This window comes from Ceratotherium simum, chromosome 5 (genome assembly GCF_057802395.1).
Source record: "Ceratotherium simum simum isolate JZ-2026a chromosome 5, ASM5780239v1, whole genome shotgun sequence".
Lineage (NCBI taxonomy): Eukaryota > Metazoa > Chordata > Mammalia > Perissodactyla > Rhinocerotidae > Ceratotherium > Ceratotherium simum.
Window position 1 is genome coordinate 81,347,751 of NC_141904.1, and position 16,709 is coordinate 81,364,459.

At 43.2% G+C, this 16,709-nt stretch overlaps 1 protein-coding gene across 1 annotated transcript in view; it reads left to right on the forward strand.

The window, feature by feature from the left end:
- Positions 1 to 742: 742 nt before the first annotated feature.
- The window catches only part of LMCD1 (LIM and cysteine rich domains 1), a 59,315-nt gene continuing 43,348 nt past the window's right edge, over positions 743 to 16,709 (forward strand). Inside the window, exon 1 of the mRNA XM_004442204.3 lies at positions 743 to 880. Within this exon, the coding sequence (XP_004442261.1) occupies positions 839 to 880 (42 nt within the window). The 5' untranslated portion in view covers positions 743 to 838. The remainder of the gene's footprint in view (positions 881 to 16,709) is intronic.

Genomic DNA, 16,709 nt, shown 5'->3' on the forward strand with positions numbered 1-16,709 from the left:
AATCATAATAATACCTGAGATAATTATGAGAATATAATGAGAAAATATGACTATAGGAATAAAGATGTACATCTTGCCATTTATAATAGGGAGGATTTACCCTAAGGCAAGTTATGAAAGACAGAATAATACTTTACAAACACTAACTAAAAAAAAAAAAAAAAAGCATAACTCACTGGAATCGCACCTCCTCTCTAGTGATTGGAGAACTTGCCCAGGTTTGGGAAAAGTTCACGGGCTGAATCAATGCTGCTGCATACCACTTGCCTCCTCCCTCTCCTCGACCCCCCTACGCCAAGGCAAAAAGGGTGGGAAGGGGAACACAGCTCAGCATTTATTTTTGGAGCCAGCTCACTAAAAATACCTCGGCTTTCATGTTTGATCACTCTCCCTTTTGACCTGAATGGATCGCGGGGCCCAGCGGCCCGCCCCACCCTCTGCCCGTTGTCCTTTAAAGGAAAAGGGCGTGGGGACGGATTCCTGCCGCTCGCTCGAGGGACAGATGCGAGCCGCGGGCCCGGGCAGGCAGGGGCCGCGGCCGCACTGACGTCAGGGCAGGCTCGCACCGCTGCAGCCTCCCAGCCCGGCCGGGGCCACCCAAGGGGAGGGGGGAGCCGCGCGCTGGGATTGGCTGGCCAAGTGCGATCGCCTGCCCGGATTGGCTGGCGAGGTTTTAGAGGGAGTCCCACTCTCCAATTAAAGGGCCCCGCTGCGCCCGGCTGCGCGCAGAGCTCCCCCTGGGCCCGCGAACCTAGCCATTCAGCCAGCGCTGTCCCCGCTGCGCGCCCTTGCGCCTCTGCCTGAGAAGCCAGGCGCTGTTTCTCCGCCCCAGAAGAAGATGGCAAAGGTAGCCAAGGACCTCAACCCAGGAGTTCAGAAGGTGAGCTGACATCTGTCTGAACTTAGATTCTTTCTTTTCCCCCTTTCCCTCTCCCGTGTGTTCTCGGAAACTTACCTAGAAGTAAGGAAAAGGACACTCATTAAATTCCAAGACTTCACAGGAAACAGAAGAGTTGGGAATACAAGTTTGAGCTAACAGGCACACACCCCAGAATTTACTCTTAAAAGCCATTGTGTAAAGTATTTGCAAAGGATATTACTTCTTTGGTGATGCTAATTAAAATTTAAAGACGGTAAAACTTTTTTTTGAATGGTAATCCTGTGGTCTATAGGGGAAAAACATTCTACCTTTCCCTCTCTCTTCTCCCTCCTTTGAAATGAAGGTTGGGGTGGGGGGGCGGCGTGTAATATTTACTGACAAGGAATCTCCCCTTTTGCTGTCATCCTCCTATTTTGTGTTTTTCACACACACACACACAGTTTCTTTAGTTGGTGATGTTGGCAATGGCAGCAGTTCCAACACACAGGAACTAATTTCTGTCCCCAGGGTCTGCACGTTTCCCTTTCAAGAAGGGCTGGCAGGCAGCCCAGAAGGTCACGGGTGAATTACCCGCAGGCAGGGCCTGCAGCTGTGCCTGTAGCTCCAATACCCGCCGGTTACTTACCTGAATGCAGTTGGGAGAGGGCACAGGCCAGAGGCTTAGAGGACATGTGGGCTGGAAGGGAGCAGAGAGACAGCCAATGAAGAAACTGAGGCCCAGGGTCACAGAGAGTTGATTCCAGCAGGCAGCGAAGCCTAAGGAAAGCCTTAGGCATTGAAACCCTGGCCTTGTCACTTTATATCTGCTCCATACTGACCAAGACACTTTTCTGAGCCTCAGTTTCCTTGTCTCAGATGTGGGGATGATAGGCTTCGCCTGCCTCACAGCAGCAGTAACAGCCATGGTACACTGTGGGTTAATCTCCCAAAGCAGTCATTTTTAAACTCTGATTTCAGGAAATTTGGCCTTTGCAGGGCAAAGTCCTCCTTAGACATCTGCCATCACCTGTAGGGTAGAATGAAAGGCAAAAAAAAAAAAAAAAACTATGTCAGAAGCAAAATAAAAAGGCAAGCCAGCCACTTAGAGGCTCAGCATTCATGGACCTGATTTATAGCTGCGCAATTGCATGGCAGCCCTGCCGCATCCTCCCACACACAGCCCAGTGGACCCTTCTGAATGTGTACACTTTATCAGGGCATCTCTCTGGAATGTACCATGCCCCCATTGCATTTGCCAGACTATTTGCAGAATCAAGTCATCTCTCCTTCTATGGAATTCTCATAACACTTTAGACCTTGGTAAGATACCTATTAATTTCTACCTAGTAGTGAGTCAGGCATGCACTGCTCTTATTTGTCTACGCATCTTTCTAACCTCCTTGAGGGCAAACCTTTCCTGCTCATCTCTGTTCCAACGCAGCATGCCACACACAGCAGGACTCAATAAACTATGAGTGAACCGCTGAATATCCGTCCAGCTAAGACCATAGTGTTTGCAGACAGTACATTTTGTGCATTATAGTTTTTTCACTTGTTGTCGCACCCGGATATTTGTGTGTCTGAACTGTCTCCACAAATTCAGCCGAGGTAAGAGTTCAGAGCTGAAGGGGCAAAGTCCCCCTGTCCTCTGGAAAGTCAGATGATTTGGGTAGTTTGCTACAAGGTGGTTGATGGTTAATGTGTGAAGTGAGATGGGGTACATGGAAACTGCCCTCCTCACAGTGAGCCGAGGCCACCACTTGGAGGAAGCCTTGTTTTTATTTTCCTGTGCGTAGGAGAGTGTGATTATCTGGATTAGAGGCTGAACATGTTCTCCTTCTTGTCACCCTCTAGTGCCAACTTCCTTGGCCTGCAAAGGGTTTATTTTCCATTTAGATCCAATTACAGGCTTAGAGAAAGAATGTGGTGGGTAGAGATGAAAGGGCGGATATTTTTTACCTCTTGGGACTGTGACAATCAGGAGGAAGATCACCGCTTTGTAGATTAACCAGTGTCTTCGGCTCGAAATGTTGAGGGAAGGGGAGGGAGTGGAGGAGAAGTTCTACGTGCTGAACGTCACAGCAGTGATTAAACACTGTGACATATCAACAGCATGCTGAAAAGCTTTTACTGCATATTTACTTTTTAAATCTGCAACACTGGGGGCTTTTATAACATTTGGCTTCAGGATGCATAATCACACTTAGGCATTTTGAAACAGTTTCATAGACTCTTAGAGCTACAAGGGACCTATTTACAAAATGAGAAATGGTTTAAAACGGCAAACAAGCTGTCTCCACTGCCATGCCCCCAAGGGGAGGAGGTACAGGGAATCCCCAGCAGCTGGAAAGTCATAAAAATGTCTTCAAGAGAGAACACAAAATCCCAAAACTGGAGTAGCCTTCTAGATCATCTAACCAATCCCAGATAGATGGAGGGACTCACCATGGGTCACATACATAGTTAGTGGCAGAGCTTAGGAACAGTTCCCTCCCTCCTCTCATCTGTGCTAAGTCAATTGCTCCATTTCTCATAGTGGAGTCAACCACTAATGTGGATTTGCTCTTCTATTGTTTCTTAAGTGTATTTAAGAATACTAGTTACTAGTATTTTTGTAACCAGATCTGGGTTCAAATTTCAGCTCCACCACTTACTAGTTGTGTGCTTTTGGGCAAGCTAATTAACTTCTGACTGTGTGTCCTTATTGGAAAATTAGGGAGATAGTAGGAGCATCTACCTCCCAAGGCATCTGTGATCATTAAATGAGATCATGTATATAAAGGGCTCAGCAGATGAGTTCTCAAATAGTGTTAGCCATTGTTATTGTCACTGGCAGTGGTATATTTCAATGGTTGTGTGAATGCTGAAAGGAGTCTTGGTGAATGAAGGACACACTCTTCTTTATGACTGTCCCATCTGAAGAGCAACTAATTTTCATTCAGCTGAACCAAAGGCAGTTGCTCAGCCTTAATAATCTAGGACAATGACCAATGATCTTGTCTTCATTCCAGCACAACAGATACAAAGTCGGCTTACACAGAACAGAGATTACCAGTTGTTGAGCATTTCACTCTGGAGTCATAGGATTTTAGGTGTGGAAGGGGACATAGAGATCTTTTCACTTTTTAGATAAGGAAACTGAGTCCCAGAGGGGTCAAGCTCCTTATCTGAGATTGTCAAGAAGGTGTGCTGAAGCCCATTAGGCTCTGCAAGAATTCAGGTCCCTTGACCCGCTAGGAGCCATTTGCAGGAATTTAGGAAGAACTAGAACAAAGAGATCTAAGCACGTTCACTGTTGACTATGCGTGTGTCAATGGACTGGCTCCAAAGGGTTCTATTTTTCACCCCTCAACACAATGTTGAAAGAGCATTAAGTGATGGTTCTAAGTGTGTTGCCAGGTTCAGCTGGGCGTCTCCCTCCAGCCTTCTCCACATCACATCCCTCTTGGCTTTCCTGTCCTAAAGCTTCCTCCTCCCCTCTGTACTCAGCCCTTCCTGCTTTCACCTCCAGTTCCTGCAGTGTGCAAAACTGCTGGCACGTCGCCTGGGTGAGCCGATCCAACGTAAACACGGCTCCTCGAGAATTGTCGTTGGCTCCCTCAATCTTAAAAATATATTAAGCTGTCACTTAGAGACTTTAATAGCCAAGGCTTTGGAGACATGCCCATAGGTATATAAGCAACTTGGCCCAAAAGAGAGCCTTATTTAAAAAAAATAGAAGAGAAAAAGAAGGAATTATCCAAGTCCTTCTAAAGGATCTCCAAAAACAGATGCTGAAGCCATTATTTGTAAATTGCAGATGCTTGTCATATTGCGCAGACGTGTCTGAACATCTGGGGTTGGGGGCTGACGATTGACTTCCACCAGTGCGTCTGCCACCTGTGGTGGTGGGAGGCAGGGGAAGGCTTAATCACAGATCATCTCTAGGCTTTAATCTAAGCCATCTCAGCTCCAAGACCATCTCCTAGCCCAGGGCTTACCAACAGTTCTACAAGTAGGACAGGGGAAAAGTGACTTTGGTATTCCCTCAGGAGATCCTGTAGTTTGATTTCCTCTCCACATTCATTAACTGATCAAAGGTGACAAGGAAGCAAAAGAATAGGCTGAATTCAGCAAAGGCTGAGGACCAGAAAGGAGGGACAGCTACACAGTCCCATGTGTGTGTCTCTTTCCCACCGCTGTTCTAGCCACTTCCGGTGAGGATAAGGTAAGGAGCAGAGAAGTGAGGGGATAGTTCCTCCTGCAACCCAGTGGAGTCACCTGGGCTGCAGAAGAGGTATTTGATATGACTTTGGGAGGAAGAATCATTCTTTCTTTTCAACTTGCACATCCAAAATAGTATGTATATAATTAAGTGGAAATCTGTCACGATAGGTAAGACCTTGGGAGTTCTTATCTCCCCAGTGTTCGTCCTACATCAATTAAGTATTTATTATAAGAAAAGTTTTCTGGCAAGGGGTTCAGTCATTGTAATAACTGCAGGCATTTACTCACTGGGTGACTTTGGACAGGTCGCTTCTCGTGGAAGTGGCAGGCACTGGATGAGAACCATTCCACCGACCTTTCCTGTACACCAGTCTGTCTCCCACATAACAAGTGATTATGGAAAAATAGGCCTAAAAATTCGTTCCACTGAAAGCAGAATTGTGGAACAGCTTTTCAGGACATCCAGAAGGAAGAGACAGCTGTTGCTCTTTAAGTGTGTTCACTTGGAAATGTCCCCCCCACCCCTTTCATTTGCTAACAGGAAGAGGATTTGGCTGGCAGCTGCCATGGTCTCACCAGGTGCAGGGCCACCAGCCACTTCTACAGGAGTCCCTTGAGATCATGGCATTCCTGTAACTTCACATGGAACATTCAGGGTGTCCTGAACCCATTCTTGGAGTTTTGCACATGTCAATGGCATAGATCTGCAGAAGCTCTAGAAATGCTTTCTATAAAGCTTTTTTATAGAAAGAGTTAAACAAGAAGTTGGGTCTCACATGTGCATCAAGACTCCTTTAGTGGCTGAAACTTATATTTGCTATCTAAGCCTAAATATGTGATGTGGAAATTCAATTGTGTTTTCACAAAAACAGAAACAATAATACAATTACTCCGAAATCAACTCTTTGGCTCATTGTCTGCTCTTTTCTATGAGAAGCAAACCCTTTTACATTTTTTCTGAGAAGAGACGTGTTTGGTCTCTTGCCTCCTAAGGACTCTGCAGGAAGACTCATCTGTTCTCTGTTAGGACAGACAAGTTTGGGAAAAGCCAAGAGAGAGGAAGGAAAGGCATCTCTTGAGTGCACACAGAGTGCTTGACATTTTCTCACATCTTATCTCATTTAGCCTTCAAGACTATCACACAAAAATATTAATGTCCTTTTACACATGAGTAAATTAAGACTAAGAGTTTAAATGACCTGCCTAAGATCATATGATGGCAGGTTAAGAACTCAAACCCAGTCTTCTCTGATTCCAAAACTTAAGCTCTTTCCACTACGAGAAGAAACAAGAAGGCTTTCATCAGAAGCAGAAGCCTAGGGGAGAGAGACTATGATTATTACTACGAGCTTCACACAGAGATGAAGGTCTTCCTACACATTGATAGTCTGATTCAGGAATTGCCCAGCATTTACCAAATGTTACCAGGCATCTGGACCTCTCTGATTTCTCTTGGTCACTACCAAGTGTATACTGTGACCCACACCAAGTCAAAGCCATTTCCTAGGTATAGAACAAGGGCTTTCTAGACTTCTCCTGGTTCCCAATTTTCTAGAAGACTGATAGAACTCTCTAGGGAAAGAGGCTGGTAGAGAGACAATCTAAGGAGTCATACAATATTATCATAAAATTACTGAAGAAGCAGTGACACGTGACCAAAAAAAAAAAAGAAAAAACAAATCCTAGAGGTCCCAGCCTCAGAGCTTCAAGGAAATTCTAGCCTGGGGATAAGCTTGGCCTCTGGAATGTGTATCTCTACATGCCTGGTCAGCCTGACTCATGGTCTACCCAATAACACGTGAATCAAGACCAAGCAAAACATGGCCCGAGCCCCCACCAGGACATGCTTTAAAAGGAAATAAGATTGCTGAGGGTGAAGAAATCAGAGGCTCCATTTGGCAAGTCACTCTTCTGAAGGACAAAGGAGCGCCAGGATGCAGCCCATGGCGGCTGTTTCAAATCCACATGATTTATGGATTGTTTTTTCTTTTTTCTTCTCTTGTTTTAAAACATTGGATCCTTTGTAAAATTAATTCTTGGAGAAAAATGCGAATGAATCCTTGTGTAAAAGAGCTGAGCAGAATCTAGTGATCTGCTTGGTCAGTCCCTTCATGTTGTAGTTGGGACATGGGGGAGAAATGGCGTATCCAAAACTTGCATGTGACATCACTGAGAGGGGCATTGACTCACAGCATCTTTTCTGGATGAAGGAGAAAAGGGTATCTTCTACATTCTGTCACTTCTATGCCCAGAGTACTCTGATTTCATGTCAACTTCCTACCCTCAAGCTTCAGAAGGTCAAGTGCATATTTTGGCTATGAACTTAGCTTTGGCCACAAGGTTTGGAGGCCATTTTGAGGAGCAGTTAAACGCACAACCTTTGTAAGCGTGGAGATCTAGATGTGACTCGTAGTTCTATTATTTGCTAGGTCTGCAACATTCGCCAAGTTGTTTATCCTCTCTGGAACTCTGGTTCCTCATATGAGAAAGAGAATTAACAGTAGTTTTACATTTAAAGAATAGTTAAGGAGATAAAGCACATAAAGTGCCTGGGTGCATTGTAAGTGCTCAAAAAATGTTTCCTTTTGCTGTTATTGTTATCCCCTCTCATCAGCACAGAGCAGAAATCCCATAGGTAGTTAAGTGCTGGAACGTGGAAGACCAAGTTCAGCTTACCTACGTCACACGTGGCTTCTAAGATATCATATTGCAGGACCTTCTCTTTGTAGCTAAACATAGACCTAGCCATAAATATACTCAGGCCGCATCGTATGCAAAATCATGACAATGGCAACAATTTGCCTTGGATGTCTGGTTGCTACACTTCTAAAAAGCAGCCCGCCCCTTGCCCAAGACAGTCGTTGGCCCCAGCGATGTGACGTTACACAGGGACCTTACACAGGGACATCCTGAGCCTCAGATGTCTTGCTTATGAGACAGGGTAATAGCCATTCATTTCTTAATTTAGCAAATATTTATTTAGCATCTGTTATGGGCCAGGCATTGTGCTGAGCACAGAATACAAGACAATGAATGAGAAAGTTGGTCCCTGCCATGTAAACTTGAGTCTGGTGGAAATCATTTCTCATAAAGGTGGGAGAAAGGCCAAATAATTCAATGTTCAATGATTCTGTGTGTTCCTTAACCTCCTCCACCACACACACACACCCCTCTTTCTCTTCCTTTGCTCCCCACTCTCAGATTTCCCGGCACTGTACACATCTGAGCCACATCCCAACCCCAGTCATCTCTACAGTATCAGCGGAATGAGTATAACTCTTCTCCCAGTTGCTGCATTTTAAATAGGGCACTGAGTGAAGAGAGGTCTGAGGCAAGGCAGCCTCCTTCCAGACGTGGATGGTAGACGAGTTTTCTGTGCTCAGCCTGTGTCCTCAGAGGCAGCTCGACACCCCAGCTCTGTCCTTCGTGGTGTTTGTGTCAGGAGCACCAAAGGGCAGGAGCATGGGGAAAGAGCTCTTGGCTGACTAACACCTCCATAAGAAACCTGCCTTAAGAAGACAGCATCTATTTGGGCTGTATGACTAAGTGGCATTTCCAGGTACTGATTCATGAGGCTGACCACCAAGGTGACTGACCTGGAATCCATTGGCTGGAAGAGGTGGAGGGAAAGTGGAGCCCGTCTCTGCCGTCATCCTGGAGGAGAGCCACCCAGCCACTGAGGCACGCCAGCGCTCCCCACCCCAGCCCTGACCCTGTGGCCACTGGTATCCTTGTTAGGGGGATTCGTCTCTCATGGGGGGAGTGGTCAGCATATGGGGCTTCTTCTTTTAGAGGAAGTCTGAGAGGGAGATTTTATTTAATCTTGTTAGTAGATAGAGGAGAGGTTTTTAACCAGGATCTGTGGATAGAATTGAAGGTATCAAGGAATGTAAATGAAGAAAAATATTGCATCCTCATATACCCAGCCTCTAAATGAAATTTAGCATTCCCTTCAATTATGAATGAAGGCAAAAGCTCTGGCAGTTTAGCAGCCCCTCTGCCTTTTGTTTTTAATTAAATAAAGCTATTGTATACCACCTTTATGTTAGAAAAAGATAGCTGGATGTAGGCCCTTTGCCCTGGATACCAATGGAAATCTGATATTTTCATATCCTATCACAGCTGCAATAGATGCCTAGCGTATCGCTTAGACTCATCCCTGTTCCAAAATAACAGTAATTAAATCCACTGCTAGATCTTGTTAATTAACTTAATAAATGCATGTATGTTACTAAATCACAGATTTGTTTTTATATATTGGTACTATTTTGGTAATATTGGTTTCCTTTATAATCTTACACATTTTATTTTATGCGTTTGAAACACTGTTCTGAGAAGGGATACTTTCATGTCAGACAGCTAAAAGAGCCCAAATATATTAAGACCTCCATCGAAATAAAGCTTTAACAGTATCCTACACACACCTACACATATATGCATATATGAACACACACACACGCACAACTATAGTGGATTGAGGTTTGAGGTTCTTGGCGCAGACAACAGGGTTCAAATCCCAGCTCTGCCACTTATTCCCTATTACCCTATGTGGACAAGTCACATTACCACTGAGCCTCAGTTTCTTCATCAATAAAATGGGCCTAAAAGTTATTGTCCTCACAAGAATAATCTGTTAAGTTCTTAGCACGGTACTTGACAAATAACAAATGTGCGTTAAACGTGAGTTATCATCACTATTAAAAGAGCTCATGAGAATGAAATGGTAAAAAGAATAAAAACATTATTTTGATGAAATTTATTACCCAGCTCTGATTTGGCCAACTTTAGGAATTCATTCTGTGCAAACATATATTATGCAATTATTACATGCCAGGGACTGAGCTGGGAAGTGGAAAAGTAAAAGGAAAGGAATGCCAAAGGCTGACGGTTTCAGAAAAGGATCAGTCAGTCCGGCCATCAGAGAATCACAGCAGTGCCTCAAGACCTTGATCAGAGGTAGAAGGTGGGACTGAGGGCGCTCAGAAGAGGAAGTACTTAACCTTACCTGGGGAGGTTAGGGAAAGCTTACCCTGGAGGCGACATTCGAGCTGAGTGTTGAAAGACAAAGATAAATGAGCTATTAGGATCAGGTCACAGACCAGTTTATGCCTTCCAAGTCTGACACGCATATTCTCCATCCTATTTGACTTCTAATTTGAGGAATACCATCCACTTAGAACTGTGGAGAAATACATTCCTATATCTGTATCCATCCACGAGGCACGTCTATTATTTTCTCCTCTGAGAACTTGTTCTTGCCTCTCAACCGAAACCCTTGAGGGTGACAGGATAGCAGGGGTTGCCAAGGTGGCCTGCAGAAAACTTCTTATGGCCGTGGCTTGAGGCTCTCCTAACCCCAGCAATGGAGTTCCAGCAAACACACCCCCACTGAGTTTGGATTTTTGCAGGAAGTTGGAGATTCATGTTGTGACAGAAGAAAAAAAGATAACTGAGGATATGCAATATATATGGAAAGGAAGGAATGCACAGACACTCTGGGAGATTCAGCACACTGCACGTGTGAGCAGAACATGGAAACAGTTCAGAGCACCACAGGATATGCGTGTGTGCCCTGAGTTTCATTCTCCTTTAAACTCTGAAGCCATTTAATTGATAATTAGAGGAAAAGAAACCCCAAGTAGCATTTCTCGAGGAACTGTGAGGAAGAAAATTAGCCTTTTGAAATATGGGAACTTGATTAACAAGATTCAAAATGTCGCGTCAAAACAATTCCTTTTGCACAGTTCTTCAGATTTCTGACTTGGTCTGAAAATGTGGGTTCCTTCTTGCCATGTTTTAGAGCAGGTGATGCATCGAAAGGAAAAACACACAGTTTGGATATCGAAATGTCACTGGGATGATTGTTCTTGATTTTTGTCGGTTGCATATGGTATGTTAAACAGAGGGAAAAAATAGCCTGGATGATTCCCTGCCAGTTATCTGGAAAATGAAATTATAGGGATCATCTCTGTGTTTGCCAGGACCTGAAGAAGAGGCGAGGTTTGATGGAAAAGCTGTGTTTCCTCGAGTCTGTCCTCCTACACAGTCGACAGGCCCAAACAGGCCATAGGGAGAACACATCTATAGTAAGATTCACGCTAACTAGAATGGCTGTTTTCTCCTGCCTCTGTACCTTTCCTTGGACCTGGCCCAGGTCTGGGACCATCACAAGGGAAATCATCATATATTTACTTGAAAAATGCTTGTACTATATATTTCAGCATTTAGAATTAATTTTTAAGAGGTGGAACAGACCTTAGAGATTCTCTAGGCCAACTTCCTTGTTTGACAGGGAAACAGATCCAGCAGGTTAGGTGACTTGCTCAAGGTCACAGAGCTAGTTAGTAGAAGAACTGGGGTACGAATTTGGGGTATCATAGCATTTCAGGTTCAGAAAGACTTAAAAACTCTGTTTTGTCCAAGTACCCCATCCAAAACCTTACCTGTGAGATAAACTGGACAGCCAGATGCCATAAGAAGACCATTTATGAGCACTTACACCTCCTAAAGAGAGCTGTTGTTTTGAACCCCTCTATTTATTAGACAGCTCTTTATTTTGAGCTGAAATCCTCTCTCTGCAATTTCTTCCCATTGATGCTCTCTGTTTCCTTAGTTCTTCAGTTCAAGGATGCCATGGCCACTTTTTTCTAATGTTCCAGTTCTGGTTCACTGACCAAGTCCTACGTATCGATCAGGATTAAGGTCAGAGCATCTATTTCTTGGGTTATTTCCTACCTTCTGGGAGACCTAGTGTCCGCTTTTAGCTCAGTGAGATGGCCAACAGACAGCCCCCAGTTTTTGTTTTGGCCTCAGTTTTGTGACTGGTGCCACCTCCTCCATCTGGGCAGGATGTTTCCCTCTCCTTCCGTCCTCACCCAGTTGGAAAGGCCACTTCTGTGCCGCCAAACTATCCTGTTTCTTGGAAGAGAGTTTTTAAAGTGGAAAAACATGTCAAGAGAGATGGGAATAGGAAATTTTAAAACACTAAGAGAACTCCAAACCCATGTCATAAACATTCATGAAAAATCAGCACTATTGCACATGCAAAGTACCTGATTTATAAAAACAGGGGGAGTATAATATGAAATCAGAGAAGATGATGGATGAAAAGAAGAAAACCTTGGTAAATAGAGGTAATATCTTTTTAAGAAGACTTTAAAAATTATTTGCAAAGTTGTCATAGCTTATTACTATATGGAATGCTAGAACAATAAGAATAAATTCTATATCCTTGTGATTTTTCCATCTGGAAGGAATGCTCAATAGATAAATATGAAAGATGGTCATCAAAATTAAATTTCTTTCATTAAAAGATACCACTAAGAAAGTGAAAGGCAATCCACAGAGAGAAAATATTCACGGTACATACATCTAACAAAGGATTATAATCCAAAATATGTAAATGACTCCTACAAATCAATAATTTTCAAAAAGCAATCTAATTTTTTAAAAAATAGGTGAAGACTTGAACAGACATGTCACAAAAGAAGATGTCTAAATGGCTAATAAGTGTAGGAAAAGGTGCTCAACATCATTACTCATCAGAGAAATACAAATTAAAAGCACAGTGAGAGAGCATTATACACCCAGAAAAATGGTAAAGTTAAATATTGACAATAGCAAGTGTTGGCGAGGATGTGGAGCAATGGAAACTAACATACATTGCAAGGAGAATGTAAAATGATACAATCACTTTGGAATACTGTTTTGTAGCTTCTAATAAAGTTAAATGTATGCCTACCATATGACCTAGCAGTTTCACCTCTAGGTATATATCCAAAAGAAAGGAGCACACAATAGCCAAACACTGGAAATAATTCAAACCTCCATCCATGCATAGTAGAATGGATAAAACAAATCATTTTATATTTATACAATAGAAAACTACTTAGTAGTAAAAAAAAAAAAGTCTACTAATATATGCAATGACATGGGTAATCTTAAATATGTTGGACAGAAGAAGACAGGCACAAAAGACTACATACTATATAGTTCCATTTATGTGATATTCAAAAACAGGCAAAACCAATCTACAATGATAGAAGAATAGTAGCTACTATTATACGATGCGGTTATTATTGACTAGAAAGGGGCATGAGGGAAACTTCTGGGGCACAGGAAGTGTTCTGTATCTTTATCTGGATGGTGGTCACAGGGGATAGACATATAAAGTAATCAAGTGAATACTTAAGCTGTGTGAATTTTTACTATATGTAAATTTTACCTTGAAGTACTGTTAGAAAATAAAAAAGACAATATTTGATAAATAATGGGAAAGTGTTATATATCCAAGCAGCACAAGGATGTGGGGACAAAAGGGTTGAGGGCTGAGTTCTGGCTGCAGCCCCATGGAGGTATCCTGTTGATGGACTACTTTGTCCCAGGGAGCCGCCGCTAGGACTCTTGTGAATCTTTCCATTGACTTTAGTCTGGCGTTCAAGTTTGCACATGGTAGGTCCCTGTTCAGCCTCCTCTCTTACTACAACATTCTGCTTCCCCCAAACTGATCTGTCACTTGTTCCTTGAACATACTTTTTCTTCCTCACATACATGCTGAATGGCCTTCTCCATGGGCCAAAATCCTCTCCATTCCTCGGTGCTCTCATCTGTGAGGCCGTCAATTCCCTCTCCTCTGAACTCCTAGCATGGATTTCCTCTCCCACTGAGTGCACATTTAGGTTTCTGAGTGGCCCTGGAACATGAGCAATCGCTGTCCTTGCTTAACTCCTATACCATAATAGTCTCCATTTGTAAGCTCCCTTGAGGGCAGGGACCATGCCTTATTCTCCTTGGTGTCCCCTCGGAAAGCCTGGCATATAGTAAGGGCTCAATAATATTAATGGATAGAAAAGGAAATAGAAGGGAATCGGGATATGGGAGAGGGAAGGAAAGATATCAAAAGAAGTAAGAGGAACTTGGTTCTCCTTCCTGACAGAGACAAAGAATCGTGAGGGGATAGAAAGGGAGAGAACATGAGGGCGGGGGACACAAGACAGACATGCGGTAGAGTTAGTGAGACCATTAACCTCTCCCAGCGCCCCATACATGTTGCTTAATCTAAAACCTTCTGACTCATGGACCAAGATGAGAACTGGCAAGATAGGCAGGGACCAGGGGAGTGGGAGGGAGACTCTTTGATAATACTTAGGAAGGATCTTAAGACGAAAAGGAAATGAAAGTCAGAGGGATGAGAAAGGCACCATTCCAAACCAGACCCTGAATATGTGACGTCTAGTCGCAAGTTTTATTATCCTCCTTCAAGCTTGTCTACAAAAAGATTGACTTTAGGATGGTGGATGAGCCAAGACTTGATTTGTTCCCCTCCTTCAAACAAATAACTCAAACCTTTCTCTGAACCTTGAGGCCCCTTATTTCTGTCTGAAAGTCTCTTGAGAACAAACTCCAATGATTTCTGTGGTCTGGGGAGGCAGTTGGCTCGGATCTCTGGACAACAGCAGCCACATCTCAGGAGAGTTGGCCCTCCTGAGAGACAAAAGCCAGCAGGACGACTGAAAATCAGCTGAAATTGAATCCAAACCACTCATTGCTCAAACCAATATCTACTTTAAGTTTCTAGTCCTTGATGAATATTTATACCAAAATAGGGCCAGTGGAAAAGTTCCATCTGTGTGGATTTTAAGAGTTTTGCCTTTCCTCAGCCACGTTGACCAAACTCAGGAAAGTGGGGGAATCATTGCCAAGTACATGCTCTTTGAAGTACAAGAAATTCTGAGAAGGCCCTGGACCCATTATATTTCTTCTTATCCTGAAGCCTTAGAGTTGGCACTCCCTTTTTAAAAAATGCTTACTATCAACACCTCTCAGTGCTGTATAATTTTAGCCAAGCCCTTGGCACCATGTTGACCGTAAACACTGTTTTGAAAGAGTGGATAAGTCTATTCCGAGTTTTGCTAGGTGAAATTGCTTCATTGGTTGATATTTTTCCCATCTTTTTAAAATCTGAATGGTCCAGCTAATCACTTTAATTCTCCTCTTTACTTTGCTGGTAGAGACATGGCCCAAAATTCTCTCCTCAGTTTTATTATTCGTTCCATACTCCTCAGAACCAAAACACCAGAAACTTCAACCAGTTCTGCCCTTGATATGAGGGACTAAAATAGAAGCCTTGCTCTCACATTAAGTGTATTAACTGCTCTTATCAAGCACAGGCCATGTGCCAGGCATTGTGCTACATAGATTTTTCCTAATCTTTACACTAATCCCATTTTACAGGTGAGAAAACTAAGATTCAGAGAGATTAAGTAAATGCCAAGGTGACATAGCACGTATGATGAATGTGAATTAAATGTAGGATAGTCAATACACAGCTCTTCCCTCTATACCATTTCTCATCTATACCTAACATGTTTACAGGGTTCCGGAGATACGGGCCATGAACTTGATTGTCACAGGTGAATTTAGTTGGTACACAGACATGTATCAACAACTTTGAACCACATTAGGCAGAATATTTTTCCCTTTTCACTTCCTTCATCCCTCTCATTATGTCAAGGAGAAAGTCTCCATCTGGTGCTAAAATGTCTTTAACACCTCCAACTCTTGCCCAACTTCACTTTAAACAGATGGAGAGCAGCCCTCAGGCTCAGAGCCTTTGAAAGGCAGTAGTATTAGCTAGAATTTAATGATGTTGTTTCATATTGATTGTATTGTTCATGGTTACCTTCTTTATTTGTATATTTAGGGATAAAGGTTATTTTTTTCAAGAAATAATTTTTTAAAAAGTGATTTGTTTAAAGAAAAATTATAAGTAAATAATCGCACAGATAGTATATTGAGGACAAAATTCATGAAGGAGAAACATGGGATTCATAAACATCTAATATTTGATAAGCCCTGATCTCTACAGCACTTTACAGTTTTGAAAACATCGTATATGCATTATCGTATTTGATTCTCACAACAACCCATGAAGCTGGTAGGGATTATGATCCATTCTAAAGATAAAAAAAAAAATCGAGGTTCAGAGAGTGGAAACTGCTCGCCGGGGTCACACAGGTAGTGAAAAAAGTAGCCAGGGCTCAGGTTCAACTCCTCCAACTCCAGCATAACCAGTGTTCCCCCAGCACTCTGCCAGCAAATCATTTCAAGGGCAGGAGTGGATAAAGGGAGATTCCGAAGCCAAGGAATGAGCCAAGACCAGAAATGCCACGTGGAGAGTCTGCAGAACTTAATGACTCTCACGGATTGGCCTGAGTTTTCACAATTTCCCGGTGCTTGTCTCTATTCCATTTCATGGAGAAGCCTGCGGTTGCTACATTCTGAGTTTCTCTAAGGAAGTCTGATTTTCTCTCTCTACTGAGTCACCTTCCAGAAGGTTCAGAAACTGGCTCTCCCATTGGGGGAACATCTCCTACCTTCTGGGGTCCACCATAGAAGCGATGACACAAACTAGCAATGGGCCCCCACAATGAGGAAAAGCTGGTTGTGCCCAGTAAGAAGAGCTTTCTTTCCAAGTCTGCTGGCCTTGAGCAGTTGACTGGGATTCAGACCACAGGTCTGTGGGTGGACAGACAGGGATACCATAAACATAAGAGAATCAGTGGGTTTGGGTGGCAAAGGACGCAAGTTGGCAGTTCCATCAGTCTATCCATGAAGAGATTCCAGAAGCTGAAAACATCCCTGG